The sequence below is a fragment of the Lampris incognitus genome, chromosome 17 (genome assembly GCF_029633865.1).
Source record: "Lampris incognitus isolate fLamInc1 chromosome 17, fLamInc1.hap2, whole genome shotgun sequence".
Classification (NCBI taxonomy): domain Eukaryota; kingdom Metazoa; phylum Chordata; class Actinopteri; order Lampriformes; family Lampridae; genus Lampris; species Lampris incognitus.
In genome coordinates this window covers 31,761,133-31,781,405 of record NC_079227.1, presented here as the reverse complement: position 1 = coordinate 31,781,405, position 20,273 = coordinate 31,761,133, and the positions used below count along the sequence as shown (strand labels likewise).

Below are 20,273 nucleotides of genomic sequence, written 5' to 3'. Positions count from 1 at the left end.
CACGACAACACAACAATCTTCACATATATAACAAGGATTGACTATATACAGGCGAAATAAGGCGATAAAGTGCAGTGGTGCAGAGAATATATCAGAGAGATGCTGAAATAGATGTTTGCTGCTTACTTACATACATGCCTGAGGTAGATGGACATGACGGAGCGTACCAGTATACATACAATGTACGGTACAGTATACACAACATGGTTGGATTTATTTGACCATGTTAAGCGTCCACTTGAATGACAGCCCGTGGAAAGAAACTGTTTTTATATCTGGTTGTTTTGAGGTACAGTGCTCTGTAGCGCCCACCAGAGGGGAGGAGTTGGAATAGGTTGTGACCAGGGGTGTGAGGGGTCTGCAGTTATGTTGCCTGCCCATTTCCTGAGTCTGGAGGTGTATAAGTCCTGAATGGAGGGCAGGTTGGCACCAATGATTTTCTCTGCAGACTTAACTGTCCGCTGTAGTCTCTCCCTGTCCTGTTTGGTGGCCGATCCAAGCCAGACAGTGATGGCTGTGCAGAGGACAGACTGGATTATTGCAGTGTAGAACTGAATCAACAGTTCCTGAGGCAGGCTGGCAGAGAAAGTACCTCCTCTGCTGGGCCTTTTTGATGACTGTGTCTATGTTGGATACCCACCTTAGGTCCTGGGAGATTGTGGAACCCAGAAATCTGTAGATTTTCACCGTAGACACCCGTGCCGTTGAGTATGGTGGGGGGGAGGCAGTGTTGGGGGACTCCTCCTGAAGTCCACTGTCATCTCCGCTGTTTTGAGCATGTTTAGGTCTAGGTTGTTATGGCCGCACCAGAGGGCCAGCTGATCAACCTCCCGTCTGTATGCAGACTCGTCACCATCCTGGACAAGGCCAATGGTGTTTGCGGACACCAGTGTTGATTGTCTGGGTGCTTGATGTGCCTCCTGTCTGTCGGGAAGTTTTTAATCCACTGGCAGATGGGGGCTGGTATAGTGAGAAACAATGAAAATTATGTGAGACAAGAAGCTAAGGAGGACAAGTAAGTCAAAAAGCATGCCGAGTTTTGTTGTGTAAGGACCAGATGAGGTTTTTGGTCTTTGGGGCAATGGTAATTAACTGTCCTGCTGGAGCAGAAAGAGAGTCTGATAGAACTGACATAATTGTAGATGCAGCAAGGACATTTCTGGGTGTTGTAGGAGTTTCTGGAGAAGGTGTGCAGCAGCTATTGAGAGAGGCTTTTAGTTCCTCTCACAAACCTTTGAAATAATTAGTTTGATTGAGAAGACACAAGTTTTGTTTTTGTTTTTTTTAGTAAATATACTTTTTTTTTACCGGCACGGTGGCACAGTGGTTAGTGCAATCGCCTCACAGCAAGAAGGTCCTGGGTTCGAGCCCCAGGGTAGTCCAATCCTGGGGGTCGTCCCGGGTTGTCCTCTGTGTGGGGTTTGCATGTTCTCCCCGTGTCTGCGTGGGTTTCCTCCGGGGGCTCCAGTTTCCTCCCACAGTCCAAAGACATGTAGGTCAGGTGAATCGGCCGGACTAAATTGTCCCTAGGTGTGTGTGTGTGTGTGTGTGTGTGTGTGTGTGTGTGTGTGTGCGTGTGCGTGTGCGTGCGTGCGTGCGTGTGTGTGATGGCCTGGCAGCCTGCCCAGGGTGTCTCCCCGCCTGCCACCCAATGACTGCTGGGCTAGGCCCCAGCCACCCTGAGAGCAGGAAGCGCTATATAAAATGCAACTTGATTGATTGGTTGAAAAGTGGTTGGGATAATGGCTGGATGGATATGTTTTGGTCCACCTCCGTTCCAGCTGGTGGCAGTAATGCGCTAAGTCATTGTTTGCCGATCGCCTAAAAAAAACGTAAGAAGAAGAAGACGAAGCAGAAGAAGAAGAAGACGCCTCACATTGGCGTGACTAGACTCGGGACCCACGTGACACAGATACAGGAAATGACTTCTGTGCTTTTACGCAGCCAGCGGAGTATTTACTGGAGCGTCTGTCCCGTCGGCTCCCAGACTACCCATGTAGTATATCTGTTCAGGGCGGCGACTGACTGCGTTGGGCTCCTGCGATGGACGAAGGTACCTCGGAGTTAAATGGTGAGCGTGACGTCAGACTTGCCGAAGAGGGGCGTTCGGTTGAGCTAGGAGGCTAGGCTAGGCTGTGACGGTAGACCCTAACCTAACCGTGTGTCGCGGGCCCGATGTTTGCGACAGGGTAACCAGCCAACTTGTCCCACTAAAGGTGGAAATGTGTTTAACCGTCGTCGCGCAGTTATTTCCCCTTAAAAGGCACTCAGATTGTGAGCCGTGAGGCCGTGTAATTGCACATTAATAAGGTAACGTGCGTGGATAAGAAGACACGCTGGCCGCCGGCTCGCGGGTCTGACCCTTTAGTCTAGCGGTTAGCGATGTCTCCTGCGGTGCGGGCGATGCGGGTTCGCGTCCCGGCCGCGGTAGCTCCTGTGGTTGCGCTGTCCCCCGAATTCGCTACAATAATAAACGTTAATAAATATGTCGTGACACATTTTTATTGACTGGCACAATCCCATGACACCTGAGTGCATATTTCCACTATTGGCACACTTTTTTTGTGCTTTTACTAGTTAGTACTAGTGCATAGAAGCGTTAAGTGCTTTTGTACTAACGCTTCTATGCACCCTAAGCATCGCCTTTGTGCACTGCCCTGTTGACACCTGCATGTCCTATCGGGCTCGAACCTAGGGTTTTTTTGGCACTTGCTTGCGTTGTCTCCTGACTAGATCCTTGCTTGTGTTGCGTTAACTCTCAGAGGCACGTCGCTTTGGATAAAGGCGTCTGCTAAATGGGATTGTAACATCGTAAATAACAGATAAATAGCACTTTTATTAACAATGTTACGAAGTGCTTTACAAAAGAAATAACCCCCCAGATAAAGCAAAACTAAAAATAAGAATGAGACCAAAGGACGTGATCCATATTTCAGTTCCTCCATATGCTGTCTGCTGGGGCTGCACAGCATATGCACCTTCATCGCGATATCAACACGAGCGAGATCGTATCGCAAAACACCGCTTGAACTGCGATAAGTGGCGGTCTATGGCAGTTTGTGTTGACTTTGGTGCCCCCTTCTGGAAAAAGGCGGTAGTGTCACCTGGCTGATTCCGCCTCAGTAACAACAAAATATAATGTAAAAAATAAAATTCTAACATTAGTTACTCACTCTGCGAAACTGGTAAGACATCAGTTTTAAATGGAGACTGTTACGTAATCATTTATAATATAAACTTCTTGTAGCTGCTTTAAATAGGCCTGGATGTTGTGTTAAAGTGATGAAGAAACTGTATTGGCATGCATCGAAGTTGGTGGTATTTGTTCATTGTCAATATAGCGGCTGTAGCCAGGTGCATTTTTTTTCTCTCAATAAAACCATGTTGCTGGAATGGAAATAATGCTTTCATTTTTTTATTCAGTGTGCATAGGCCGTTCATTGTCTGGGGTCTGTGTTCGCAACAAACCTAAAGCAGAAAGACATTAAAACTGTAAACTTCAATATTTATTTATTGGTCGTTAGTCATATCGTCATTGCAATATTCAAAAACGTTATCGCATGTTTTCCTAATATCGTGCAGCCCTACTTCTGTGGAAATAGTGATTGATGTTAACGCTTTTAAAGCCATGCCTAACCCAACTTGATGCCAAATGATTATAGACACTTCAACTTTTTCTTCTCCTTTCTGATGTTTCTCATCATGCTAAGACATGTAGGTCAGGTGAATCGGCCATACTAAATTGTCCCTAGGTGTGGGTGGCCCTAGGATGGACTGGCGGCCTGTGCAGGGTTTCTCCCCGTCTGCCGCCCAATGACTACTGGGATAGGCTCCAGCATCCCGCGACCCTGATTGGGATAAGCGGCTTGGATGATGGATGGATGGACGGAATTCTCGTCATGCCAGTATTGGATCAGTGACGATAAGAAATATTTGCAAGTAATGGGTCAAGTCAGCACTCCAATGTTACCGTAAAGTTTGACCATGAAATGGTGTTTTCTGGATGCACAGCCAGACAATTGCTCATTATCTGGGGTAGGTGGCCCAAAGCTGGGATAACGCCCCAATGCTATTGTTGATTAAAAAAATGTTGCTTTGTGCATTTTCAACATCATCGTGATAATGTCTCTGTATCCAGGTCCAACTCTTCCCCTCTCCTGTCTGCGTCTCCTGGTCCCACCACTTCAGCTGGTCTCTGCAGCCATCTGGCAGACTGTGAAGCAGAGAGTTGTGGCTGATTATGGGCTGCTCGAGGAGTTTGTTTCATTGGTCACTGACATTATTCCCGAACTTCTTACACCTCGACAGAGAGCTGAACTCATTTTTGGCCTCAGAGCGCGGGTAAGGGTGAGCCAAAGCAAAAGAGTTGCAGCTCTTGTTTTTCAAAAGTATTGTAATGGTTGATTATTGTAAATGGGAGGTGTCTAGATGCATCCGTATGGCAACATTGGTTGTCAACATATTTGCGGCCATACAGTACAGTTATGATTACGTGCAGTAGTCAACAGCCATAGCATTGTATGCAACACATAAGAGGAAAACCACAAAAATGCATCCATTATTTGTTAAGATCACTGTGCTAAAGATATATGGTAGATGCTAATTGAGTGCAAATACCCAAACAATAGCTGAAGGACAAAATGCCACAGTAACAAATGTTCTCAAGGATAATTAAGTATTGGACCAGTTCATGTGGGTGGGCTCTGCATTGCTGTACAATCCAGGTGAATAAAAGCAGTCCACTGTTAAGAAGCAACATCGGGATTCCTTTTCACAGGATGACTGATTGATTGTCATTGTTGCCCCTTAATTGCAGCTGATCCTGGAGTTGTGCCGCTCTGAGGCAACCGCTAACCTGCTGTCAGTTCAGCCACATTTAGACAGGATGCAAACCCTCAGATCGCTGTGGGATGTAGAGGTGGGTCTAAATCTAATTTATGAACAAAATAAATCACATGATATCGCATAACATATTTTGTTTTGACACCAGTAACTAACAGTGGAGATCCTCGTCTTCCTGTCTGCTTTTTTTCTTGCTGTTATTTCCAGTCAGTGTCTTGATTACATCCAAGCTATTGCCAGTAGTACAGATATAACTTAAATGCACAGGGACTGGAACACAGACTCTAGCATCACAGAACACTTAAGTGACCACTTTCATTTTGAATCACGCTCTGTTGCAGACCGAGAATGCCGATCTAGAAATATCCGATTCCCATTTTCTGGGTCTTGTACACATTCTGCTGAGAAACCCTGAGGAGAGAGAGAACTTTTTCCGGGTTAGTGTTGTTTGCATATTGTACTTTTTTTTTTAAAACACAATTGATATGTAAATGTTTCCGTTTATTTTAATAGATACATTTTCCTCCATATCCCAGGATGTTTTCCCACAAGAATTTGGACCCAGTTATGATAAAGCAATACATAAATTGATGTGGCATTTTCTATCTAGACTCGAAAAGGTTCTTCCTGCCCAAACCCTTCAACAGGTAAAGTTAAGACAAACATTAGAATTTGCCAATTTTAAACTTTGGGTAATAATTAATTTTGAGCCAAATTTGCAAAACAGTCTTCCAATACTGTAGTTCTCTCTTTTTTTTTAGACGGCAGCCCTACTCAATGATGCTTCAGCTGTTCTCAAGGAATCCATGGAGAATACATTCCATCCTCAGGAGCTTAAAACCTTGCTTGAATATCAGAAGGACTTACACTGGTTGGGAGACAACGGTGGGCTTTTCATGATTAGAATAAATTATTTGTGTAATGGAATAACTGAACAGATAGTATAAAAGTGGGACATTTGTTTTTTTTACTGTCTGATATGTTTGCCCTTAGAGCTGAAAGGGCTTAAGTATCATGTCCATAGATAATGTGATAAGTCTGGTGGCACCGAGAATGAAACTCAAACCCTCCGTTGTTACGCAATACTTGGAGGTTGCAATATTGACTCGGACAGAAACTTTACAGGAGCACTTTTTATATGCACACATTTGATAACACGGAACTTTTAATACTGTATCCTATTAAAGTAGCAGCACAAGAATGTGGTTGGATCTGTCAGGCTGACAGTTGTAATCACATTTAACTGCAGTGTCTTTGGATCTGTAGTTTTTGCCATTTTAGCCATGAATGCAATTTTCTCTCCTCTCATTTCAGACTCTTATGTTAATGACACCTGCATCTTATCAGCCTTGTGCCTCCCTCCAGTGGAAAGAGTAGTGATCGTCAATGAGCAAATAGAACTGGATACAGAGGATAGCCATGTGTATACAGTCTGCACAGAGATGGAGGGTGAATCTAAACAGAATGACTTCGACATAGGGGGAACTGTGAACCCAGAGGAAAGTCTGGAAGACCAGCAGTGGTTAAGACTTGATGATGATGTGAAAGTAGAGGACGATACTGAGTCAGTGATGGAACTTGTAGAAGATGCTGAGCCTTCTTTTGCAAAAGGTCATGGTGTCACTATGAGTGCTACTGAAGAAGCAGAATACATTGCAAGCATAGAGGCAGAAACTGTAGGGGAGCCTGGTATGATTGTAATTGATGAGAATGGATCAGTGACAGTGCTCGGTGGGCTGGTGACTAGAGCCAAGGAAGACTTGGAGAAGACAAGTGGAGGATGTGAAAGAGCAAAAGACTCTTGCACAGAGGCAGCCTTTGATATTCAAAGTGAAGGACAGAGACAAAAACAGGAAATGGGCTGTGTTGTTTTACTGGAAAGACTTGATATGCCCTTACCTTTACAATCACGACCAGTGAGACCAAACCGGGGTCTCAAGATGAAGACATATCTGTCACAAAGGAGAAAATTTGTCAAGGCACGAGGACGTAATGGTAGCAGCAAGGTACCCAGTAGGCAAGGTTCAACCAAAAGCCACCAGACAACACACAAAATACATGGTAAGATGGCGAGTCGTACCACGTTGTTGGAACAACACATGAGTCAGCACTCAACACACCGGCCCTATACTTGTCTGGAATGTAAAAGACAATACAAGAGCTTAAGTTACTTGCAGAAACACAAATGCCCAAGTCAAAGTCTAAAAGATCTATCAAGATGGAAATGTAGCAGGGAAGTGGAGGGAAAAAATTCAAGCACGGTTGTCAAGGAAGAACAAGCATCTATTGGGACTCCTCGTGTAGAGTCTGAAGATTTGCTGTCGGAGAGCAGCATACAAGACCCTACCCAGTTGCTCTCTGCAGATGGGGGACCCGCCAAAGAATCTGGACATGCAAGCTCTGAACACGAAAAAAACACAACAAAGGGTCCTTTCTACTGTCCTTACTGTGGCATAGAGTTTAAGTGCAAGCAGACTTTTAGATACCACTTGAGGAATATTTGCTACACTGAGCAACAGGTTGATCCACAGAAGGCTGAGAATGTAAGGCAGTGTTTCAAATGCAATGAATGCGAAAAGGCATTCAAGTTTAAATCAACGTTGGAATCCCACAAACATACTCATAACCCCCTCTACTGTGAGATATGCATGAAGTTGGTGCGTGACTCAGAAGCGTTAGCGATGCACAAAATTTCACACACCCCTTTTCAGTGTAACCTATGTCAGGACCATTTCCGTGTTTTTAAGGCACTTTACAAGCACTATATTGATGTGCACAAGCCTAGTGGACCATTTATTTGCGCCCACTGTGCATCAACTTTTAACACTTTGAAGCAATTCATTAGGCACGAGTGGAAACATACCGGTCATCAACCGTTTCAGTGCCCCCATTGCCCTAAACGATTCCGGTCCTACTCTGACCTGCTGGAGCATCAGAAAAAACACACCAAAGAGTATCCTTTCCTCTGCTGGGAATGTGGGAAGAAATTTAGGCACAGCATAACACTGACGAGGCATGTGGAACGCGAACATAATCCTGACAAACCCATACCTGACAAACCCCCAACAAGTTTTCCTTGTACTCAGTGTGGGAAGTCCTTTGCTTCCAAGAGGGGCTTTCTTAAACACGAGAACTTTCATCACAAGGGGTTGCAATTCCCATGTGAATACTGTGGAAAGGGGTTCTCTGGGAAAGGCTCGCTGGTGAGGCATACTTTAATTCACACAGGAGAAAGGCCATTCAAATGCTGCGACTGTGGCAAGAGTTTTAGATCAGCTTCAGAACTGAAGGTACATAAACGATACCACTCTGGGGAAAGACCATTTAAGTGTAGCTTGTGCAACAAGGGCTTTGTACAGTCGTGTTTTCTCACCCTACACATGCGAACCCATACTGGGGAGAGACCATATGTTTGTACCACCTGTGACAAAGGCTTTTCAAGCTTGCATGGCCTAAAAAGACACAGGAAGCTTGTCCATTCATAGTTGCCACTGTCTTTTCTAATTTTGGGGAACAATATTGTACAGTAGGTCTACATTCTTAGAGGAAAATGTTTGAATTGGTGCTGCAAAATGATCAACATGAAATCATGTTTTGACATTTTTTATTTAATAAATAGAAACTCACTGTTGATTCACCTATGTTTCATTCAAGATCTTGTTAACTTGTGAATGGACTACATAAATGGACTGCATTTATATAGCGCTTTTCTCCAAAGCACCCTACATATTTACCCAGGCATGCACGCACACACTCGTACACCAATGGCAGTGTCAACCCTCGTAACAACCAGCTCATCGAGAGCAGATTGGGGTTAGGTGTGTTGCTCAGGGACACCTCAGCACTGTCCATTCATGTGCCCTCAATAGCAATGTGGCTTGCATATCAACCAAAAGCAATACCAATAGACAATCACCTCTTGTGTTGGCCCAATATCTCTAATTCATCATGCTTTAAGTTAAAAGCTAGACGTTCCAGTGAATTTTACCACTTAAATTCAAGTAATGACTCGAATGTCCAGGTGTGTGCCCTCCTCTGCAATTAATGTACATGCTAGGAAGGTTACATATTTCTGTCAAAGTAAAGTTTGGATAAATCGGAATTCTGACCATTGCTTTATATTGGGTCATTCAGAACAGGCCATTTTATCTCACATCCCATATCAGATCTAATATCTGTGTATCCGTGTATAAGAAAACCCCAAGACATCACAGAACTAATTAAGCTAAAGGAAGGTTTCATGGTGTACATAAGCCATATGACAGCGAGGTGAAATGAACCGATTTTCTTCCATGAAGACGTTTCCTCACCTGTGAGGCGGGTTGAAAGGGGAACTGATCTCCAGCGTTCCGTGTTTCAGATCGGAAGGTTTAGTTGACTGGACACCGCCGGCTCGCAAGCAAAACAAACCAGCCCAGGCTTTTCCACTTCCGTGACGTTTGGTCGGAGCACTAATTAAAGACTTGTCACGCTACGTACAACGTTTAATCGACGTCTACAGATAATTTTACCGCATTTTCGCTAGCTAGCGAGCCAATGTTATAAGCTGGGAACGCTGTCTTATGCGACTCGCGGTAGGTTAGCGTAGCATTAGCTTATTAGCCAACCGCCGCTGTTGTCGAGACACACACAAAAAAAATGGCACGGCAGGAGCGACATCGGTATAGTTGAAATTAGAATACAAAAACGCAGGCTGGGGGTTGGTCGGCCGTTTTATTAAGACGTGCGCGTTAAGTTTGTTGGCTCTTAGCATTAGCTTGCTAACGGGTTTGACAGCGTCAGATGTGAACAACGCAGCTGTTGACAAAATGTGACATTGCCAACGTCAGTGGTTTGTCAGAGGAAGCCAGTTGTGGGTATCTTGTCAGTTGGGTCATGGGGTTTGTCCCGGCTCGCCGTGGCCCCAAAGGATATCGACCGACGTTTTAGCTAACCGGTCAACTAACAGTCGGGGAGGCTATTGCGTCGACTGGCCGGTCGGCTGCCTCTCAACATGCCTGGAATGGTGGCGTTCGGCCGGCGATGGGGAATCGCCAGTGACGATCTTGTTTTCCCCGGTGTTTTTGAGCTGGTCGTCCGTATACTGTGGTACGTATATAGCACTATTTATCTCTCCATTCTGTAAAATGGAGTCAGCAGAACCGTCCTTTCAAACGCGCCAAATGTGACGTGCGCTGATTTAACCGCTGCCTTTATTTACCTGCGGACATCAGGTGGATCGGGACCCTGATTCTCTACACTGTCCACAAGGGCAGATTCGGCTGTGACGGTGGGGGAGTTCTCCACACCTACCTGGTCGGACTCTTGGTCCTGCTTGCGTTGATCATCCTGTCATTATGTGCTATAGTCTACGTCAGTGCTCAAGGTAATACATCTTATTGCAGATCATCGTCAACAATTACATTAGCTTTAGGTGTCCTTACCCTGATGTGAGCAAAAAAAACATATAGAAATGATTTGGGGCATTCACCGACCATGTCAACACGAAGTGAGAACCTACACTGGACTGTTACTTAGTAGCGAGACATTTTCAGATCAACAGTAACAGTCCTGGGTATAGCTGCACTTTGTTGTGACGTCTAAATTCCTGGATGACTGATGTGAATCTACATAGACGTTCAATGACTGTGTGTCTCTAGACGGTTTTAGGAATGGAGCAGCTCACATAACATTGCTCCTACAGCCACTATACATAAATATTTCACCCCCCCCCCCCCCCCCCCCGTGGTGCTGGGCAAAGACAAGATGTAAAAGTTGAAAGGGTATCATGGATTTCTTGTTTTCCAGGCACCATCACTAATCCTGGGCCACGACGCTCCATCCCAATGCTGGTATATCTACGAGCACTGCTGTATATCCCCGAGCTAGTGTGGGCCTGTTTAGGTGCTGTCTGGGTATCTGATGACAGCCAGGGCTGTGATCTTGCTACAGTGGGTGCTGTCATCGCAGCAATGGTTGCAAGGTGGGTTAGAATGTTTTCCAGGGGTTGTCTTTTGTTTGTTTGTTTTCCATCTCATTATTTCTAGATTTTATTTTTGTCCTTATCACATCCCTGCGTAGTGAGGTCCACTGTACATGGCATTTATGTATTCCCACCACATTGCATGTTATAATTACATGCCTATAAATTGCTCCATTTTTTTTTTTAGCAGTTGTGACTGAACTGTAATCTGATTAAGGACTGAATCTATCTGTTGTCACGGTTGGGAGTTACTACACAGTTCAGCTCAGCTTGTTTTCCTTCATAGTGTGCAGTGCTCTAAACCAGGGACAGGACCAGAATTTGAAGAATTGCTTTAATTTAGTATCTTTCTTTCTGTTCCTCAATAGCTGGATTGTACTGCTCTTCACGGGGCTGGGTGTGGTGTTTGTGTTTGACCCTTTGGGAAACCCTCGCCCACAGTCTGCTGCTCAGGAGCCCCTGGGTATGCGAGACATGGAGAGCAGTGAAAGCAACCAGTTCCTCTTTACGGCTCGCTCCCTGGCCGTGAAGGTATGGGAGAGCCGACTCCAGCTGCTGTGCTGCTGCTTGCCGCAGGATGAGAGCCACAGAGCAGCATTTTCCGGCATTGCCCAGCTCGTCAGCGGCTTCTTTTCTGTAAGGGAAACTGTCTCTGTCAGGCCTTGTGCCTCCATTTGCATGTGTACGTTGGTGTGTCTGTACAAAACCCACATGCATGTAGATCACCGGCCATGATCCTTCTTGGTCTGTGTTTATGAGTACAGCACAGCATGTTGGTGTGATAATGACAACCACGACTGTTGTTGTTTTGTTTTTTGGGGGGTTTTTTTTGGTTTTTTGGTTTTTTTTTGTAGGACACAGACCTGGTTCCCAGCGACATTGCAGCTGGTTTGGCTCTCCTCCACCAGGAACAGGATAAGATGGAGCAATGCAGAGACCCAGATGATATACTCACTCACAGCCCCTCCTCCCCCATTGTAAGTCAGTTAGTTTGGTTAAGTGGCAGTTGAATATGTATATAAGCTGGTAAACCATGTATCTTGACGTTTTCTAGAATTAATCAGTAGTAGCTGAGAAATTGTTCAGTCATGTAACTTAGCTGAGGTTAACATTACTCTGTTCAGTAGAACTGTTCACATTGGTAAACATTTGTGCGCTGATTTTTAAAGCCCTGTATTTTTGAGGATATTTTTAAACCAATATTTGTTTCTCTTTTCACAGGGTGAGGATTTGGAGACAGAGTTGGAGAAAGCAGCTCACTGTATGCAGTTTGCTGCAGCAGCCTATGGCTGGCCAATGTACATTTACTCCAACCCACTTACCGGGGCCTGCAAACTCAGCAGGGACTGGTAAGACTCCTACAGAAAAAGCATTTTATTTGTTTTATTGGTCAGTTTTACACATCTGTGAAGTCATGACACCCACTAGGCTGAGAAAGCATCTGAGGTTGATGTTAGACTTGTCAAAGATATCAATATTTCAGTAAGGATTGATTCTGAATTTTCATAACAATGCCAGTCTCCAGTACACCCCACATTTGATCCCCGTCTTGCAGCTGAATGGCAAATGTGGGGCTCGCACTGTGAATTGGTTCAGCAAATCACTCACACTGGTGCCGAATTTCGAAGTTTACTCCATGGAAGAAGTAACAGAAGTTTTTCAACTGATATTATATTTGTATAAACAGAAACTGTTTATATAGATTTAATAAGATCTTAAATGAGATGTGATGTCAATAAGATGTCAATACTTTAAAATGTATAGTTTAAATTTAAAGTTTTTAGAATTTAGTGCTGCATTGATAGACATGCTAAACATGCCTCACAAGAATATTATATTTCACTGTATTCTAACGAACCTCATCTTTATCATTAGAGAAAGCATTAGTCATAAAAATGGATGTGTGTCTATGTTTTATATATCAAATCGATCAACACTGGTTGGGTAGCAAACTAAAATCTATCTTCCCTCCATTAACAATAAAAATTGTGTTTATGTGTGTCAGCTGTAGGAGCCAAGCTGCTGAATATGACATTGTTGGGGGAGACCACCTGGGCTGTCACTTTTCCTCCATCCTGCACAGCACCAACCTGCAATACCGAGACTTCATCTATGTCAGCTTCCATAACCAGGTAGAAACAGACCATTCATCATAATAGCAACACCAAGTCTACAGCCTCAATATTTTAAAAACCCTGACCTGTCCATCTGAATGTTTGAATCAGTGATAAATCAGACAATCTGGCTTTGTTGCAGATCTATGAAATCCCATTCTTTGTGGCTCTGGATCACAAGAGGGAAGCTGTGCTGGTGGCCATTAGAGGAACGCTGTCACTAAGGGTAAAACAAGGCTTTCATAGGTCTTCAAGTTTCTTTTTTTTTTCAATTTGGAAAAGCCTCATGTTTTATTTTATATTATTTAATAAGGCCTTGTTTTATTTTTTGTAAAGGGATATATTTATTTTGAAATTCATTATTATTAAAGGGTAGGCACGGTGGCACAGTGGTTAGCGCAATTGCCTCACAGCAAGAAGGTCCTGGGTTCGAGCCCCGGGGTAGTCAAACCTTGGGGGTTATCCCGGGTCATCCTCTGTGTGGAGTTTGCATGTTCTTCCCGTGTCTGCATGGGTTTCCTCCGGGTGCTCCGGTTTCCTCCCACAGTCCAAAGACATGTAGGTCAGGTGAATCGGCCATACTACATTGTCCCTAGGTATGAATGTGTGTGTGTGTGTGTGTGTGTGTGTGTGTGTGTGTGTGTGTGTGTGTGTGTGTGTGTGTGTGTGTGTGTGGGCCCTGTGATGGTCTGGTGGCCTGTCCAGGGTGTCTCCCCGCCTGCCGCCCAATGAGTGCTGGGATAGGCTCCAGCATCCCTGCGACCCTTAAGAGCAGGATAAGCTGTTTGGATAATGGATGGATATTATTAAAGACGCAATGTGTGATATTTCCTGTTTCCTGAAGTGAAATATTTGACCAGTAAATACCATTCAGGGTTGTTAAGTGGTAGCTGTTGAAACGACGTAAACAACTGGCCTCCCACTTACATGGCTTAGTGTTTTTGTCGCTGTTTCAAGGCCCTCTTGAAGAGGCGCTGAGTCGTTTTTGTCTTGATTTATATGTGTCACTTGCGTCGCTGAATGGTAGAAGTCAGCATTCGGGGAGAAATGACACGTTTCACCTTTATGTGTACTGGTATCACATGTGAAACAGAACTCTTGTTTTTTTGTGTTGGGAGATAATTCCTGTTTTTTTGTTGTGCCTTTTTCCTGCCCTTCATGTCCCTAGTCACATAAAGGTTTATATCATTGTGGTATGTGAGGTTAAGAGGAGCCTATGACAGTGATATTGTGTAGAACCTCCACAGGGATAATATCGGGTTGATCTCCCGTGTAATCTCAGTCACTGTAATGCCTTGCTTAAAACTGTAACAAACTTTGTAGCTGTTTTACTTGCATAAAACAAAGAAATGACTTGATGTCTCTCCAGTGCTAATCTCAGTCACTGTAATGCCTTGCTTAAAACTGTAACAAACTTTGTAGCTGTTTTACTTGCATAAAACAAAGAAATGACTTGATGTCTCTCCAGTGCTACAATGACACATTGGGTGCACAGAAACAGACTAACATAGACTAACGCAGGGAGTGTGCGTGGGTGGGATGAGAGGACAGGGCTCATAAAACATCTCACTTTTAAACAAAAGCAAGAAAAAATAGCTGGATGAAATGTAGAAGCACCACTAAAATGCATTGTGATAATCTAAATGACAACAGAACAAAACATGGTGTAAAGTTTGATGGCAAAACTGTGTGAAATAATAGTATGTGAAATAACAGGGAACTGAAAAAGAATCAAAATAGCCCTGAGGCAGGAAATTAAGTAAGTGTGGAAATCAGAGTGACAGCGTGTGTGTGTGTGTGTGTGGGGGGGGGTCCATGCATGTGATTGCAAGAAGAGTACAGCGTGGGCGCACACTTAAAGACAGCAAAGGAGGATTTGAAGTATGAATTTCTCTGAGTTTGATCTACTACTGCTGCTGCTACTACTTTCGGCTGCTCCCGTTAGGGGTCGCCACAGCGGCTCATCCGTTTCCATCTCTTCTTGTCCTCTGCATCTTCCTCTGTCACACCAGCCTCCTGCATGTCCTCTCTCACCACAGCCATAAACCTCCTCTTTGGGTTTCCTCTCTCCCTCTTCCCTGGCAGCTCCATATTCAGCATCCTTCTCCCAATATACCCAGCATCTCTCCCCCACACATGTCCAAGCCATCTCAGTCTTGCCTCGCTTGCTTTGTCTCCAATCTGTCCAACCTGAGCGGTCCCTCTAATATACTCATTCCTAATCCTGTCCTTCTTTGTCACTCCCAATGAAATGTCTCTTGAGTTTGATACCAGATGAAATGTGGACCTCTGAGTTGGTGTTGTTCAAGTGAACTATCATGCTGTCTCTAATCCCCCCCCCCCTTGTCTTCTTGTTTATCTCTCATAATGTCTGCTCTGCAGGATGTCCTGACAGACCTGTCTGCTGAATGTGAGAACCTGCCCATAGAGGGAGTGTCTGGAACCTGTTATGCTCACAAGGTAAAGAGGCGTTCTGACACATACCTGCATTTAAAAATCCTTTAGTCTGAAGGCAAAACATGTTGTGTAATGTGTCCTTGGTGGTGAGAAAGTAATGCTGCTGTGTGTTTATGGGCCTCCACAGGGCATGTCACAAGCAGCAAGTTACATTTACAAGAAGCTGGTCAATGACGGCATCCTGAACCAGGCTTTCTCCATTGCACCGGTAGGAATCTTGAAAGCACACGTCAGACAGCAGGGTCAGAAGGAAGGGTTCACTCGGACTGTGCAAAACACAGGATCACTGCTAGGGGTGCAACTGCATCATTTAACACTAGAACCACCAAGCCGGTCATTTTGACTGCCCATGGTCATTCTAGTAGTTTTTAAGTTCCGGTCGTTGTTTGGAACTGTTTCAATGGTTATTTTCAGTACACGTTTTATAAGCCTCATTACGTTTGTTAGATTAGCAGTATGTGTTTCCCGTTTTGTTTTTCAGGTAATATTTTCACTTTTTCCATTTTGCTATTCAAGTTTGACCATGCCTCTCTGCAGTTTAAGTTGTTTAAAAATAATATTATAGCTGTTAAAACTTTCATTTTGGTGTCAGTGATTTCCTAACAGACATACTAATATATGCAGTGTATTAATATCTCAATTGGGTATTTATCTTGACAGAATATGGAGTTTAAAAACCGTGGCAGTAATTTTGACTGCCCATGGTCGTTTTAGGTAGGAGTGAAATCCCGGTCAGTCTAGTGTTAAAATGCCATCTCCGACGTAAGATTGTAAGATTCATCAATTCGGAGGCAAACTAGATTTGATCAGATGGTGCAACAAGCAGCAGTGTGGATTTTTTTTTTCTTTCTCAGCTTTTATGCTTCATTACAATCAAGGCTCAGTGTTTTCGGTTTTTATTTTTCAAAGCCATCCAGCATGCCGAATTTCGCCACAAGAGGACACTGTTGCATAACCTCACATGAACAGGAACAACTTAAAATCCGGGTGAAAATCAGTTTAAACTGATCTGCTCCTTTTAAAAAATCTGGGTATTTTTCGGTGAAAATCGGTAAAAACCGAAAACGCCGAGCCTTGATTACAATGCACATTTCTTTGTCAGCAAGAATGGACACATGTCGGTAACGTAAAGCTTGGCCAACTGGGGTGGATTAAGTGTTTCAGAGTGTAGCTGTTGTTCCAGAATGATCATGTCTCTACCTCGCTGTAGTCTTGTAACTCTTCGGACGTTATCTGGGGTGATTCTTTTGACAAAGGGTACTGTTTGCTCTTGTCTTTGTAACTGCCTGTGCTGTGATGGAAGGGGATGTCCAAATAAGATCATGAAATATCAGGATGCTAAAACTGAAAGAGACAACAAATGTTTTGCAGAAACTGGCCGTGTTAAGTTATCGCTGGACATGCCCAAGCCATCCGTTGCTCCGTAACATAAACCAGAACATGATGTGTCGAGATGCAGTCGAATGGTCTCATGGGAATTCTAGTGTTGAAAAGGGCGTGGAGTGTGAGTATTGACCTTACTGACCATGTGGGTACTTGCGCGTGTGTGTGTGTGTGTATGTGTGTGTATGTGTGTGGTTCTGTGTGTGTTTCTGTATTTTTAGGAGTATAAACTCGTAATCACTGGCCACAGCCTGGGCGGTGGTACAGCTTCCCTGCTGGCCATCCTTTTGCGTAATTCCTTCCCCACCCTGCAGTGCTACTCGTTCTCGCCACCAGGTGGACTCATGAGGTAAGAAAAGAAAGGGTTGCGACGCCAACCACTGCATGGCACATGCAGGCAGCTGGCATCAACAGGTCCTTGGTGGGTTCAGCGGGCCGAGGGCGGAGGTTTTCCTTACAAACACAAAATGTTCATTAACCGTGTAGCAAAATTGCATACTTTTATATCTTGTATGATTTTTTTTTTCCGTATTTATTTTTGTGTCTGCAGTAAAGCGCTAGCTGATTATTCCAAAAACTTTGTGGTCTCCGTTGTGCTGGGAAAGGACCTGGTGCCAAGGTAATATTATTCTTATATATATTTGTTTTAATTATTTTTTTACAAGCTGACCTCATCACGATATTTCAGTGAATTTATCAAAAAGTACAAACTAATACTCTGTGTTAGTACTTGTGAGTTTGTTTTATGAAGTTTCATTTTTTTCCACTGTTCTCTATGGGTCACTGCTGGTAAACCTGTGAGTGTGCTCATGTGTCAGTGACTCTTGGAAAGTCCTCCCTGCAGAGGGCCAATCAGAAGACAATGTGGTACAGAGACTATAATAGACTCTTGAATGATGGAGAGGCTATATTTGGTTCTGCCCTGTTATTACAGGCACAGAAAACCTGAAAGCGAGAGCAGCACATTCTCCCCTCTGTTTCTCTCTTTCTTGCCTTTTCATTTGTAATATCTGTTCTGTCACATTCATCCTGCCATCATTCTGTTTCAACAGATTGAGTATTCCCAATATGGAGGATTTAAAGAGAAGGATACTTAAAATGGTCTCTAACTGCAGTAAGCCCAAGGTGAGTGCTGTCCATCGTGTTGACATCAGCACAGAATGATTGGTTGTTCACAACCTTCAGCACTTACTGTTTGTCATGGATGAGTGCTCAAACAATCTGCAGGTCTCAGTTTAAGTGCCAAATAAGGAAGCGGCTTTTTATCTTCTCTTATCTCCCTGTGTGTCTGCACTCAAGTATCGCATCCTGCTGCAAGGATGCTGGTATGAGATGTTTGGAGGAGACCCAGATGACTTCCCTACAGAAATGGACAACAGGAGAGAGGAGGAGCTCAGCCAGCCCCTGCTCGGGGAGGAGTCGTTGATGATTCACCACTCCTCATCCTATCAGAGCCTGGCTTCAGACGATTCGCCTGCACACACGGCTGCCCACCTACCCCTCTATCTGCCTGGGCGCATTCTACACATCACAGAGGATGGACCTTCACGGAGGTTGGTCCCTTAGCATTTTATGATCTCACTAATATATTGTCATGGTGAAGATGTTGTTAAATGAGTGCTATTTGTTATTTTTGATTTCACTTATGTTTTTTTTTTCTCCTTCCTTTCTCATTTCTTAGATCATGCTTTGCCCAGGTGAGGTACCGGGCTGAGTGGTCCAGTGAGATGGCGTTCCGGAGTGTTCTGATTAGTCCCCGGATGATTGCCGACCACATGCCTGACGCCGTGCTCCGTGCGCTCCGCAGTCTGACCAGCGATCGGCCCTTCTCTCTCTGCCCATCTTCACTAAGCAACAGCCACCCAAATGTCATCTGAAATGTATAACCATGGACTGATTTCTCACACCTTCTGTATCTGGCTGCAAGTCTCGATCTCAAGCGCACTCCTTAGTGTATCGAAGTCCCCCCACACTTTGCGCCATACCTGGTTTATGGCCATCTCAAATAATTACAGCAGCCCGGGTCCCAATCCTGTGCTCCCAGGCAATCCATTCATTCTAGTTTTCACCCTAGGCCATCGTTGGATGTTTTCTTTTCAAATCTGGTCGTTTCAGGAAATGATTGTCAATAGAATTAATGCACCTGGAGGAGATTGACCAGTTTTTAACCCCATGAATGAACTGACCCTCTGAGCGACTGAAATGATGCACTGTCCTTTTATTCAAGGACCTGGATGGCAAATTGCACTTTTTGGTTTTATTCAATTATTTGTTTGTATTTTATTGCTTTTCAAGTTTTGGAGTGACTCCATGAACATTATGCCACCGTCATCGACTGTGCTTTGTATATGAAGTTAAATTGTGATGTGGATTTATTGTAATTTTAGTGTAATATTTTTTTTGTTTTTTGTTTATGTGATTGTTGATAGAGGCTCCCCTTGGTCACTGGTACAGTGTCCAATATTGTCTTCCTTATCTTTGAGAAGAACCGAAGAACAAACTCATCCGGCATTATAGGGATATAAGGGCATATTTGACCTCAAAATTTGGACAAAAACAATATGGCTTCTTTTGTTTTTCCAAAGTAAATGTGGTTCGTCTGTCTTGTGTTGAATGTCTAGAGAAAATCAGGTCGAATAGTGCCTATGCATCACAGGAAAGGGAAAAAAAAGAGACGAAATTGCTTTACTTAATGCAGTGTTTCTCAACCCAGTCCTCAAGGAACCCCTATCCTGCAGATTTTCTTTGCAACCCTGAATAGGTACCTGTTTGTAGTAATTCAGCAGTGCATGTCAGAGTTTGCACACCTTGCATAATTAAGTGCTGCGAGATGATTGATTAAGTACAAGCAGAGCTACGTATGCAGGGTCACAATGAAAATCTGCAGGATAGGGGGTCCTTGAGGACTGGGTTGAGAAACACTGAGTCTTAATGGATGTAAACTGAGTACAATAACGAGATTTCCCCCCCTGCATTTAATATAATGCGGTTTAATAGTGCATGATGTTTGCAAGTTTGCCATAACAACAAGGATTGTAAAGCAGGACAAGTGAACGTACAAAGAGAGGCTTGTTGTGAACCTGTTTACTTGCCAATAGGTGTTTAGTGTCACGTTACGAGGAGACAAACAGTGACTCGAGAGATGGATGTCTGCATAACACTTGACACATCCTGCAAAGAGTGTGTGTGTGACCGACTCCTGAACGCCAAATAAAGACACGCTGAACTTCTTGGGCTCTCTCGTCTTCAGACGGCATCGGGACGTGTTGGGTGGGAGCGGTCTCCCCCCTCCTAGGAGAAGGGAAAGAAACGCAGAGGGTCAACTAAAGTTGCGGCGCGTCACTGAGGCGGTGCTGCTCGTTGCGAAGCGCGTGTGACGAATAGATCGCCGTGGATTAGCGGCCCCGTGTTTACTCCCTCCGCCCCGCCCACAACCGCTCTGCCATGTGACGTCACGGCGACGGCCCCGTCAACAAGACGGGAGCTTGTGTGTGTATGTGTGTGTCTGTGTGTGC

The 20,273-nt window shown here is 44.3% G+C and overlaps 2 protein-coding genes across 4 annotated transcripts; both read left to right on the top strand.

Moving 5' to 3' along the window:
* The first annotated feature begins 1,933 nt into the window (after window positions 1-1,933).
* Window positions 1,934-8,463, top strand: LOC130127720 (zinc finger protein 135-like). 3 transcript variants are annotated; one of them, XM_056297438.1, is made up of 8 exons: window positions 1,948-2,071; window positions 3,711-4,035; window positions 4,139-4,341; window positions 4,817-4,918; window positions 5,184-5,279; window positions 5,379-5,489; window positions 5,604-5,727; window positions 6,157-8,463. In XM_056297438.1, exons 2-8 carry the CDS (start codon window positions 3,990-3,992, stop codon window positions 8,325-8,327), a joined length of 2,853 nt encoding a protein of 950 aa, XP_056153413.1. In that variant the 5' UTR covers window positions 1,948-2,071; window positions 3,711-3,989; the 3' UTR covers window positions 8,328-8,463. The 3 variants fall into 3 exon arrangements, with proteins under 3 accessions (XP_056153415.1, XP_056153413.1, XP_056153414.1); XM_056297440.1 differs by lacking the exon at window positions 3,711-4,035 and having other exon boundaries at window positions 1,934-2,071; XM_056297439.1 differs by lacking the exon at window positions 1,948-2,071 and having other exon boundaries at window positions 3,522-4,035.
* A 627-nt stretch (window positions 8,464-9,090) lies between these two features.
* On the top strand, window positions 9,091-19,988 carry daglb (diacylglycerol lipase, beta). The gene is made up of 15 exons (XM_056296900.1): window positions 9,091-9,930; window positions 10,056-10,207; window positions 10,630-10,804; window positions 11,173-11,440; window positions 11,659-11,781; window positions 12,026-12,153; window positions 12,810-12,936; window positions 13,061-13,144; window positions 15,301-15,378; window positions 15,503-15,583; window positions 16,980-17,107; window positions 17,309-17,377; window positions 17,811-17,883; window positions 18,058-18,311; window positions 18,440-19,988. Exons 1-15 carry the CDS (start codon window positions 9,836-9,838, stop codon window positions 18,633-18,635), a joined length of 2,031 nt encoding a protein of 676 aa, XP_056152875.1. The 5' UTR covers window positions 9,091-9,835; the 3' UTR covers window positions 18,636-19,988.
* Window positions 19,989-20,273: the final 285 nt, after the last annotated feature.

Bases quoted from the DNA above. Each gene is read 5' to 3' on its own strand.
- LOC130127720 (XM_056297438.1), top strand. From the start codon at position 3,990: ATGGTGTTTTCTGGATGCACAGCCAGACAATTGCTCATTATCTGGG. The intron at 4,342-4,816 runs GTAAGGGTGAGC...CCTTAATTGCAG, and splicing joins TTTTTGGCCTCAGAGCGCGG to CTGATCCTGGAGTTGTGCCG. The intron at 5,490-5,603 runs GTAAAGTTAAGA...CTTTTTTTTTAG, and splicing joins CTGCCCAAACCCTTCAACAG to ACGGCAGCCCTACTCAATGA.
- daglb (XM_056296900.1), top strand. From the start codon at position 9,836: ATGCCTGGAATGGTGGCGTTCGGCCGGCGATGGGGAATCGCCAGTGAC. The intron at 12,937-13,060 runs GTAGAAACAGAC...GCTTTGTTGCAG, and splicing joins ATGTCAGCTTCCATAACCAG to ATCTATGAAATCCCATTCTT. The intron at 17,108-17,308 runs GTAAGAAAAGAA...TTGTGTCTGCAG, and splicing joins CCACCAGGTGGACTCATGAG to TAAAGCGCTAGCTGATTATT.